The 12,551-nt window shown below is 33.7% G+C and overlaps 1 protein-coding gene across 1 annotated transcript; it reads left to right on the top strand.

Annotated features, from left to right (window-relative positions):
• The first annotated feature begins 53 nt into the window (after positions 1 to 53).
• Positions 54 to 7,140, top strand: LOC123504279 (signal peptidase complex catalytic subunit SEC11A-like). The gene is made up of 5 exons (XM_045254687.1): positions 54 to 212; positions 1,631 to 1,740; positions 2,233 to 2,382; positions 3,219 to 3,396; positions 3,972 to 7,140. The coding sequence occupies exons 1-5, from the start codon at positions 162 to 164 to the stop codon at positions 4,020 to 4,022; spliced, it is 540 nt and encodes a 179-aa protein (XP_045110622.1). The 5' UTR covers positions 54 to 161; the 3' UTR covers positions 4,023 to 7,140.
• The last annotated feature ends 5,411 nt before the right edge of the window (positions 7,141 to 12,551 follow it).

Raw genomic sequence — 12,551 nt, forward strand, 5'->3', positions numbered from 1 at the left:
GTGCAGTGTATGAAGGTAGAGAAGTGTATTGGTGAGGCAAGGTATAGCAGTGTGAAGTGAGGAGCAGTGTGTTGTGTTGTCAGTGTGGCCGCCGCGGAGGTAAACAGCACGTCAACCCGGCACTCGCCTTCACATATTGCGGTTCCCGAAACACCAGCAAAATGTTGCAGTTCGATTTTCTGGACGATTTAAGACGAATGAACATGCGTCAGGTAAGTTTTGAAGGCTTTATCACTCAAGGAAAGCCAGTGAAGCAGGTGTTGAGAGCTGAGTGTCTGGAGGTCTTTGCTCTGTCCCGAACACTTCCAGCACCGCCTTCACTATCCAATCTGATCGTATGCCTATTTAACCGCCTTCACTATCACCTTTGCTTTGCCCCATTCCTTCCCATGCCACTTTCGCTGTCCTCTCCTTCCCTTCCCCAGCCCTTCTGTCATTGCCTTCACTATCACAGATGTTATGGGTTCTCACGAGAGCGTTACGCCTGTGGTTGTAATTCAAAAGCCACATTATTTTGTATTGCCTGGTCGTGTATGGATGGGTGTTGCAGTTTGATTATTGTGTTTTTCATCGTTTTGGTTAAGTTGTTTTCTCTTTTTAAAAATGAGATTTGTATTATTTTTTTTGTGAGATTCTTGATTTTTTCATGATATTTCCTCTTTGTTTGACTCAGAATTGCTCATTTGTGTCATCTTGTTGTTGATCACATTCTTTCAAAGAGATTTTTTTATGTGATTTTGTTGATTTCCGACCTCTTTTGCAATGCACATTACTCAACTTAATGCTCCCCAACCCAAAAAATCCAATATCCCACCAGTCCACCAAGATCTTTGGGAATGAGAGGTAGGTATAAATAGGAGTTGAAAAACACTCATAACTCGAAAAATATTAATTTGCGACAAATTTTATATATATATATATATATATATATATATATATATATATATATATATATATATATATATATATATATATATATATATATATATATATATATATATATATATATATATATATATATATATATATATATATATATATATATATATATATATATATATATATAACATCAATCAAGTCATTACATTTCTCACCAGTAAAACATAAGCCACATCAAAGATTCATTGGTGTGGTGAAACTGCAAATTAACCTCTTCTTTCTTGGTTTTCTTTGGTATCTAAACTCACTGGTATTCACTTCCTTTACTGTCATTTTTGATCTGGTCTAATGCTAGTATCAGTCTGCTTTTATTACGATTCCAACAGTTGCAGTACAAAAAGTTTTTTATATTGTTTTCCAGTCTTACATATCACTAGTTTGAGTATTTCTAATCCCAACTTCATTTTGAAGTATTAATACAAAAAGCTAATGGAGATTTTTTCATCTACAATATTATGTTATTATTTGCCACTCATAGTAATGTATGATGTCATTAGTATGTGTTAAGCTGTATTGTATTGTAGCTTTACATGAACCTTTATGATTATTTTGTTTTATTTTTGTCATAATTCACTGAATCACATCACTTCTGCTTACATTAATTGATTATTGTAATACTTGAATAATTACATTTTTACACTATGCATTAATTTCTAATTTGGCAAAGTTTAATATCACTGAACCATTGCAGCTGTTCTACCAGTTGCTGAATTTTGCCATGATTGTGTCGTCGGCACTCATGATATGGAAGGGTCTCATGGTAGTGACTGGCAGTGAAAGTCCCATTGTTGTTGTCCTCAGGTAAGGTTGAATGGTTCTACATATTCATTCCTATATTCATTTGATTTTTTAAGATTAAAGTAATTTTTCTCAAAGTAAAATTATAAGAGAATGTATTTCATAGTATTGCAAGGTTTTCACTGTAAATCTACAATGTCTTTCTTCACATACATCTTCCAGGCACTATGTACTTCAGTAACTTGTGCCACTTTATGTACTCTCAATACTTAATCATTTTGGATTTTTTTACAATCTCAGTTTTGCATATTTCTCTCTCTCTCTCTCTCTCTCTCTCTCTCTCTCTCTCTCTCTCTCTCTCTCTCTCTCTCTCTCTCTCTCTCTCTCTCGTCTCCTTGATTCTTCCCTAGCTCAAACTTTTCCCATTCCAGTCCTTTCACTCTCAATTCCCTAAGTACTGACAATTATGTATCTCCTCATAGCTAGCTAAGATATTGAAAAATCAAGGTTTTGTTATCATCATCTACAGTATGTATATAATTTCCATATCAACAGTGGGAGTATGGAACCAGCCTTTCAACGAGGAGATCTTCTTTTCCTCACCAACTACGAGCAGGAGCCCATCCGTGCTGGGGAGATTGTTGTTTTCAAGGTGGAGGGACGTGACATACCAATTGTTCACCGTGTCATGAAGGTCCATGAGAAGTTAGTATTTGTTACATATATATGTGCTTGATTTTTAATTTGATTTATAGTAGACCTGTGTAGTCATTAGCTTAGAAAGCTCTGGTAAATATACATATAGCTCTTGTACCATTTACCTATTGTAACCTGAGGAGGCTGGTCAGGTATCCTTCTGCGGTCATTGAAAGATAGATGTCACACATTTCCATTAAATCCTGATCATTGGTTGTTGTCATATCTTTATGTAAGTGCTTAGTGAAAAACACAATTACAATGAATGAGCAAGTTGTGGAAGAAGAACTTATAAAAGATGAAGGAATCCCTGTATTGGTCCTTTCCTAATATGAGGAGTTTTGAATGTAATGGTGTGGTTTAAGCTGTTGATCCAATTAGGTAGTACATACATTATGGATTTTAGGCAAAGCACTACTGTTATTTGGGAAAGACTGGATTTCTGAACTTACCCAAAGTTATGACAACCTGTTCTTTACACAATGCATTTTGACACTTTGTACCATTAGCTGTAATGGTTTACTTTATTGTCAAGGAACAATTAACTTCATATCTAGTATTAAAAAAAAAAAAAAGTATATTTCACAAATGCTTTTTTCTTTTATTTATGTTGTGTATTTTATCATTTGTTTCCAGTCCTCCTTATTTCTAAAAATTATTCCTTCATACTCCCAGTGTATCCATTGGTTCTTTGATTTGCAAATTGTATCCCCATAAGTAATATTTCCCTTATATATATTTGTATATTATCATAATTTTTTTCAAACAGTGAAGTAAAATATGATTGCATGCAGGGTGTTTTCTCCAGTTATAATAGAAATTAAGCAATATTGTCAAATCATCAGGGAAGATGGATCAGTCAAGTTCCTTACCAAGGGTGACAACAACAATGTGGATGACCGCGGACTTTATGCTAATGGCCAGGCGTGGTTAAACCGGAAAGATGTGGTAGGACGAGCACGAGGTTATGTCCCATTCATTGGGATTGTCACTATCATCATGAATGATTATCCAAAGTTCAAGGTAAGATCTGTGAGCATTGTTGTTATTTCATGTTATACACAATATTTTATCAGGGTAAGATTGACTGATGAGATCATTTTAAATTCATTGCAAGTATAATACAGTATCCACAATGGTGATACAGGATACTCTACCACAGTGATCTGTGCACAATTAGTACAGAGCTGTGTGGAAGACATTTGATTGATGGTATATGATGTGAGAAAATTCATGTTAAGGTGTTCATTCTGTAGATTTGATGGTAGTTGGGACACTCTTGAAAGTTTTTACTCCATTGATTGATAACTTGTCAGTGGTGTTGATGTGGTGATAGACATGAATGGTTAACTGTCTCTGGATACTGATGTAGTAAGGGATTATTTTGTTTATCTGCTTCTGGATACTGATGTAGTAAGGGATTATTTTGTTTATCTGCTGTATCCTTATATTTGGCTGTCACTATGCCACCATCTTGAACCTCTTGATGACACAAGAGGGAAGACACAGGAATCTTCTCATTAAAACCACATTATCAGATGCACACATGTACATTTTGAAAAGGTCTTGTCACTAATTGTGTATCTTTATCTTTTCAGTATGCAGTATTGGCTGGGCTGGGAATATTTGTACTAATACATCGGGAATGAAGTAATGTAATAGACATTTCTTAAGTCCATTATTTCTTGTAAAAAAAATCAAGTGCCAACTTTTGGCATTCATAGATTCCATTCTTATTTTCATTCATATATTTTAATTGAGGTGCTTAATTGTACTAGTAAACAAGGCTGAAAATACAAATTTTGATAAGAATTTTTGTTTTGTGTTTTGTTTTTAGTGACCATCAGCAAAAAAGAAGTGCTTTTGTATTGAAATTGAAATTTAGGTGTTTACCTTGTGTAGCATGCACCATTCTTACACAATACATGTTTGTTTACTTATGTGAATATCATGTATATATATTTACATATACCAATAAATGCTCTGGTTTAGCAGATGTAGTGTACATCAAAAGATTAATGATACATGAACATATACAATATGCAGTGTATTTTCTATCACATGGATGCATTATTCTTTTATACCCAAAAAGAAAAAAAGGTTATAGAATAAGTAGTAAGGTGAGTGTGACATTTTAAGTACATGTGAAATTTATGTATGTAAAATACTTAGACTGACCACTTATTGTCTGAGTGATAGTACTCCTTACAAAGATAACAAAGTATTAGGAAGTTATCAGCTACCATCTATCAGTGTATATTATATAAATGTTCAAAATATCTTCAAGTTTAAAGATGGAAAAGTACATTTTTGTGGTTGTATAATCGACTCAAAGTATTCTTAGATATCACATGCAACTTTTATATCAGTGTTATTTATACAAGAATATTGGTTCAATTCGGTCTCTTTTAAACAAATTTGTCATTGGCAAAGTGATCTCAAATGGTCAGGCTTCCCTCTCTTGTCTCTAGAATCAGTATTGATAACAAGGTAAATTGTCAGATGTATTTACGTTAGTGTGTGTGCATGTCTGCACTCTCATCTTCATTGGCTTTTATTCCTAAATTGTTTGATCTCATCAAAGAGCTGCTCTCGCTTCTGCTTTCAGTATTGGAAGTGAATGGGAGAGATGACAAGCACTGACTGTGATAGTGGGGCTCATGACCATTGAGATTATATTGGAGCTCACCTTGTTGGTGATTATGGGATCAGTGAAGAGAATGTCATAGGGAAGTATAATAGCAGACATTGTCCAAGAATACTTCAGGTTGATTTTTTAGTAAAGAAAGCACCTTTGTTATTAGTGCTGCCATGAAAGAAGCAGACAGCAATTAGTGTTTTCCTGAAGTGAAAGTTAAATAGGATATGCAACTGGAGTTGTTCTGGTGTCACTCCATATATTCAGACCTTTTCATGGTTGTAGATGAATGGATTCTACATTTAAAGATTTTTTTGGTGTTGGTGGGGATTATGGTGGTTGTTTTCCTTTTATATTTATTTTTTTGCTTGTTTTTACAGGCTATGTTATACCTGTTTGAATAGCTTCTTAACCCAAACAGTGTCAGGATCACATTATATACTAAAAAATTCCAATCTTTTTGGTAGTTGCACACCTTTTAAGCAAGTAATTTAACTGTCAAGCTTATGTATGTAATGCTAAGAGGTTTGCCCCCCATGAACTAAAGCATTGGTAGTGCTTTCTGACAATAGATTAGCTGTGACAACTCACATCCCATCCCCAGCCCTCTCATGAGTATGGCTGATGTAGATGATCCTGATTGTTAGGCAGCAGCATACTCTTCTGATGATGATGTGAATGTCTCTGTCTACTTTACTATTTTTTTCCCATTTTTTCACTACCACTTCCCCACATCACAGAGACAGTCCCTCACCCATCCCTTTGAAAAAAATAACTAACAAAAAAATTAAATAAGTGATTGATAAAAATAAGGATAGAATAGTAATTTAGAAAACATAATGGTGAGTAAATATAATGCAAGATATATTAATAAAGAAACTTCATTTTTACCACTGAAAATATAAGAAGTGACAGCTGTGGGATTTGTGAAACATTTATAAATCAACTGACACTGTATGGGTTAAAAGTAATGATGCGGTGCAAGAAGTGGGTAATTCAATCTCAGTTGATTTTAGGTTTAGGAAATCATCAGATGAGTATAGGTGCACTGATTCTCTTCAGATTTTCATAGTATGCAGACTTTTGAAAATGTTTTGAAAAATCATAAATTGTAAATAAATAAATAACAAAATCTTCAAGGTGGTGTCTCATGTTACTAGCTCTACAAAATCACTCCTATTTTGTCACTGCAAGTCATCATGTCTAGTATAGTAATCATACAGCTTTCAGTGATATCTCAGCAGGAAAACTGGCATGATATATGTATGTATTACAAAAATCTTATGAACATTCTACAACTTTTCATTTACTTATATCTTCTGTCTAGGACACCTCTTCATCAGGTATGATTGCAACACAAAATAATTAGCATTAGGGAAGACCAAAAAATAAATTCACATATTTTATAAAAAAAATTTCCTTTTACACATGTGATATTAAAAGATGACAACATAGTGCATATTATATAAATAGCTTGCAGTATTTTATATGATGATAGTGCAAGAAAGTCAGAAGTGTTCTTGTGAAGCTGTTTCAGATATCTAGTATGTACACCACCAATGTATGTGAGCTGTCACATTGACAGTCAAGTAGTACAGATTTGTAAGTACTTATAATCACAAACCTAAACATTCTTACTGTTCACACTTTGTTTCCCTAATTTGATTCTATAAATATCAGCAGTAAAAAATCACATTTAAGTGCCACTGAATGACAGTATGGATGCAAATATCTGAAGCACTAAGGTTTAAAGCTAAAAGTTTAGCTTTTATTTTCATATTCTTTTTACCACCTATAATCTGTGACTTCAAATTACTAGGGAAGTTGATGTATATACTGCCTCTGAAGCTCTTCATTATTGATTTTAGTTACATTTCATTTGGTTTGTATTTGTTGATTTGTTTGCTTTATTTCAGTAAGAGATACCTATTTTGATTGTTCAAAAAAATTTTTTTTTTTTTTTTTTTTCATGAAATACCACCTTCAAGAATTTTGATCTCCAGGCTCAAAATGGAGGTTCAAACATTACTCTTAAAGTAAGACATACCCTTCTTTTTATTGTGAGTGTCTAACTTTCTTTCTACAGGTTTTTTATAGTTAAAAAATATAATAAAATGTACGTACACACATTGAATCTAGTATCCTTTAACAAATATGAGAATCTTCATAAATATACTTGTGCATACTAAAAGAAATGTAACAAAATATCTGCTCCTGTAGCACTTAGAGGGAGGCATACACACCGCGTCGTGTAGTGGTTAGCACGCTCGACTCTCAATCGAGAGGCCTGGGTTTGAATCCCGGTAAGCTGCGAGGCAAATGGGCAAGCCTCTTAATGTGTGGCTCCTGTTCACCTAGCAGTAAATAGGTACGGGATGTAACTCGAGAGGTTGTGGCCTTGCTTTCCCGGTGTGTGTTTTGTGTTGATGTGGTCTCAGTCCTACCCGAAGATCGGTCTATGAGCTCTGAGCTCGCTCCGTAATGGGGAAGACTGGCTGGGTGACCAGCAGATGACCGAGGTGAATACAGAAATTAAATTGGATACCTGTATTGGGTTCACTTGAACATATTTGACAATGCAGTATTTAATATATATATTTTTTTTTATGGAATAGGAAAAGCTGGCCAAGGGCAACAAAAAAGAAAAAGAAAAAGCCCACTGGACTGCCAGTTCCCTAAAAGGTTAAGAGAGTTAGCCAAAAATCTGGGACAAATGTCTTGAATTTGAAAACCTCAATCTGATATTTCTAAACATGATTTAATAGATGCTATGTTAGCCAAGTTAGTGAAAATCAAAAGCACCAGATACTATATTGGTGATCATATGGTATTATAGTAAGTCAAAGGATATAGGTACAGTATATACATAAAAATTATTGTGGTGAAGAATAGGTAGCTGACTATTATAAGATATGAGAATGAGATAAATTTTTAAATAAGTGTGCCTGATGTTATAAGTGCAGGTGCAGTTTCCCATCATCTGTTCTTATAGCCTGGGTCTGATAAAGAAAAATGAGAGTTTAAATCCACTGAGCTTCTCAAGAGATCAGAATTGAAGGATAGCTAATGACTAAACAGCAATTCTAAACTAGAAAATAATCAGACAGAAGGATTTTCACATAACAGTAGTATTTTGAAAAGCAGAGAAGCAGATCAATAAGCCAAAACAGTTAGATTCAGAACTCAGCAAAAGCATTGAAACTCTTTAGTCGGAAAAGAATTAGGTAATTTCCATGAATCAATGAAAAATAATTAAGGAGTATGAGTAAGAAGGAACATATTTCTAAGTACAAATATACTTGATCGACATACATGCATTTAGAAAAGCAAATTGGAAGTGTTCAAAATGTGGGAAGACTGTCATGCAAAAATAAAGCTATAGAAGGATTCAGTTATATGTAAAGTTGGTAGTGCATCTGGGAACTTCAAGTATGTTAGGAAAAAGGAGATTGTAGTATGTGAGGTAGTGTATTGCACTTTGAAATACAATCAATAATAGTAATACAAGAAACTGAAGAGAAAGAATATACATGTATAGTAAAGGGGCAACTTTTATACTTGTCCATAAGTTTGTAGATGGTATTGGTAACTATCTTATAGGAAAAACCCAGTACCAGCAATGAATTTAGCTACAAGTATTTCTTGAGAATCATGATGTGCAGTGTGGCTTTTGGCCTCCATGGTTGTGGAAATTAGGTGTCCCAACCCAGGTTTATCCATGACCCCAAAATGATCAGTTTGGAACCTTGGCAATTAGGATTTTGTCTTGGGAGTGTGATAGGCTGTCATATTTTTAAACTTTCCTTGTCCAACTATAGATTTCCTTTGCTCCTTCAACTTGCAGGATGAGGAATTTCATGATCTAGCTTCATATATATATATATATATATATATATATATATATATATATATATATATATATATATATATATATATATATATAAGCCCATCATGAAACTTAAATAATGTATTAGAAACATTTATAATAATGATAATAATAGAGATGATAATAGTAATAGTAAAAATTATAATAATAATACAAATGCTGCTGCTGCTGCTGATGATGATAATAATAATAATAATAATAATAATAGTAATTGTTATTATAATAATAACAGCAATAATACAGAACTGCTGCAATTCCAAAGCAGCACAGGTACTCGGCTAACTATTTCCATCTAAGGTAGTATTGAACTGGAAGTCACTCTATGTGTGGAAGGATATACAAGACTTGCTACTGCTAATATGTTAAACAAAACATTTCTGCCAATGAATTTTGGATTTTTTGTTATCAAGAAGTTGTGTGGCAATGAGAAGCTGACAGACTTACACACACCACATGGACAAAATCAAATTTTACTCATATTTAATTCAAACGCTATTTTACTTGTACATAGATTGTTGGCGAGATCATAGGCCTCATTGGTCATACATATTATATTTCTGGAAAAAAAAAAAAAAAAATAATAATAAATAAATAAATAAATAAATAAAAAAAATAAATAAAAAAAATAAATAAATAAATGAATAAAAGTGATAAATTGTTTTTGCTAAATGTACCTGTTCTGTAGTGTAGCACATAATGCTCTTAGTACTATATTATTTTAAGAACTAGGCTTACCTAGTGATAATGTCAAAGTGCTTCTTGTAGAATTCCATCCCTCCTCTTATGAGAATGAAGATACTGTATTCATAACAAAATTGGCTTTTTCATGCTCTTATTTCTAAATTCATGCACATTCTTCATTATCCTTACCACCCATCAAGATGAATAACAGGTATTACTTGATCAATTCCTTAAATACTTTCATGCATGGTTACACACAATGCCACGCACTTTATGTTACTCATGACAGAGTCCATGCACTTCCTTTTTTCTATCCCACAAGAAAATCATAAGATGCATGATCTATAAAGCATCTCCATTACAAAGGGTTTTTTAGTTCAAGGGTTCTCAACCTTTTTCTTGTAAAGAACCCTCCTGAGTTATAAGATCAACTACCAGAACCCTCAGTAATCTGACAGAAAAGAAAGTTAATTTAGTGACTCACACTAACTCAATCTTCAAAGCAAAGGATATTATTAGATCTTCAATCAAATTATCCCTGGAAATCTTGCCAACCCCAGGTTGAGAATCCTCGCTTTAGTTTGTCATACTAGGTAGTTCATTGGAGACATATTAAGGGCTCCTCTTATGAGAATGAAGATACTGTATTCATAACAAAATTGGCTTTTTCATGCTCTTATTTCTAAATTCATGCACATTCTTCATTATCCTTACCACCCATCAAGATGAATAACAGGTATTACTTGATCAATTCCTTAAATACTTTCATGCATGGTTACACACAATGCCACGCACTTTATGTTACTCATGACAGAGTCCATGCACTTCCTTTTTTCTATCCCACAAGAAAATCATAAGATGCATGATCTATAAAGCATCTCCATTACAAAGGTTTTTTTTAGTTCAAGGGTTCTCAACCTTTTTCTTGTAAAGAACCCTCCTGAGTTATAAGATCAACTACCAGAACCCTCAGTAATCTGACAGAAAAGAAAGTTAATTTAGTGACTCACACTAACTCAATCTTCAAAGCAAAGGATATTATTAGATCTTCAATCAAATTACCCCTTGAAATCTTGCCAACCCCAGGTTGAGAATCCTCGCTTTAGTTTGTCATACTAGATAGTTCATTGGAGACATATTAAGGGACTTTCTGAAATCATCAGCCCCTGGTACAATTGTATTCAGGAACACCAGAAATTTACATGATGCTGGGTACAATATAAAGAACATGGTTATCAGATAAATGATTATAACATTTTCTTTAACTTTTCGGTATTACTGCAAAGTTTCACCACAATCAGCTACGTGTTCTTTACCCACCTCAAGAGATAGAACCCCATATATACTAGGTGCAACCTTTTTCAATGGCGACACAGATTTTTTTTAATTCAAGCGTGTTTTGGTGATCAGCCCTGACAATAGCCTCCCGCATCAAACCCTGCCGCACACTGATGGTGTCATGCGCTCGCGGCGGCTCGGCAGGCTCCGTGACATACCAATGTCTGAGCATGCACTTAATTGTTTACGCTGATTGGTTCTGTTCTTTGAAACTGAAGCGGCGGCGGTCAGTGAAAAAAGAAAAAAAGCATAATTATTTCCACCAATCACGACAGCCCCTGAGGTTAGGTTTAGTTAGGTTAGATTAGGTTTAGTTAGGTTAGGTTAGATTAGGTTTAGTTAGATTAAGTTATATTACATTAAATAAGGTTCTTTTCTGGACGAAACCAATTTTTTCTGGTAGATTTCGGCTTGTTTTTAATTAATTTACCAGTTGTTTTTTTTATGCAAATCATGTTTCGGGGCTGTAAAAAAAATGGGTTGAATTGCGCCAAAAACAAGTGGTATTTTAATTAAAAGCAAGCCGAAATCTACCAGAAAAAAATAGTTTCGTCCAGAAAGGGGCAAGGTGGTGAAACTCTGTAGGTTTACCAACTTTTCTCCTTGAGGATATTAAATGGAATTTAAAGATGAAGTATAGATGGAAAGAATGGTAAGAAGTGAATATTGTAAACAAGGATATTAAACCAGCATGCATGAATTAAATTGAAATCATGGTAAATTAGACCCACTGCTAGCCACTGAATCATATACCTCCATAGTGCTTCCTAGCTATGAGTCCACAGGCCTTGGTTTGACGATGGGCTTGGGTAATTAATGTAGAGCTTACCCAGCTGTTCATTTTTCTTTTGGGTTAGTTGATAAATGGGTATGGGTACCTGCAAAAGCCTAGAGGAAATAAATTGGAAACAAATGTCACAGTGGCCATGTGTCCTGCGGTAAGGAATATCATCCACCACAGACTCAAAGGCCAAAAACTCAGAGATGAGAACTGAGGTCGTGCAACTTCACGTTTACACTACAAAGAAATGGTAAAGACTTGAAATGCCTGTAAGCTTTCAAATTGTAAATAGTTATGGCAAGGATATATGCCATTTGAGACTAAGGTTACCATCTTTAAAGGTATGGGTAAGGACTTTTATCATAATGTTCTTTTTCCTACAGGTGTATCTATGAAAGAATTATTGTGAAAATGTTGAAACAGTACAAAATAGTGTGTTTTATTGTTTAAGCTTTCATATATATATATATATATATATAAATAATTCCTATACAATCCTAAAAACTAAATGATTGAATGAGCTACAGAGTAATATACAATTATCATACACTCATACAATGACCATACATAACTTAAAAAAAACTGAGTGAGTGATAAAGATTAAATATACATATCAGACAGAATATGAATTTAAATGGATGTAATATGCATTATGCATCTCCAGTGATATTTTCTGTGATATAAAACAAATCCTGACTATATAAGGAATAACACCTCAGATTTTGAAGTTTCTCGCAAACCAATGTTTCACTCATTACCTAAACAAAGCTAAAAGAATTCTCCAAGAAATATCACAGTATACTTCAGACAGATAAAATAACAACATATAGATTAAAGGAATAAATATTGCAAGA

This window comes from Portunus trituberculatus, chromosome 15, assembly GCF_017591435.1.
Source record: "Portunus trituberculatus isolate SZX2019 chromosome 15, ASM1759143v1, whole genome shotgun sequence".
NCBI classification, from domain to species: Eukaryota; Metazoa; Arthropoda; class Malacostraca; order Decapoda; family Portunidae; genus Portunus; species Portunus trituberculatus.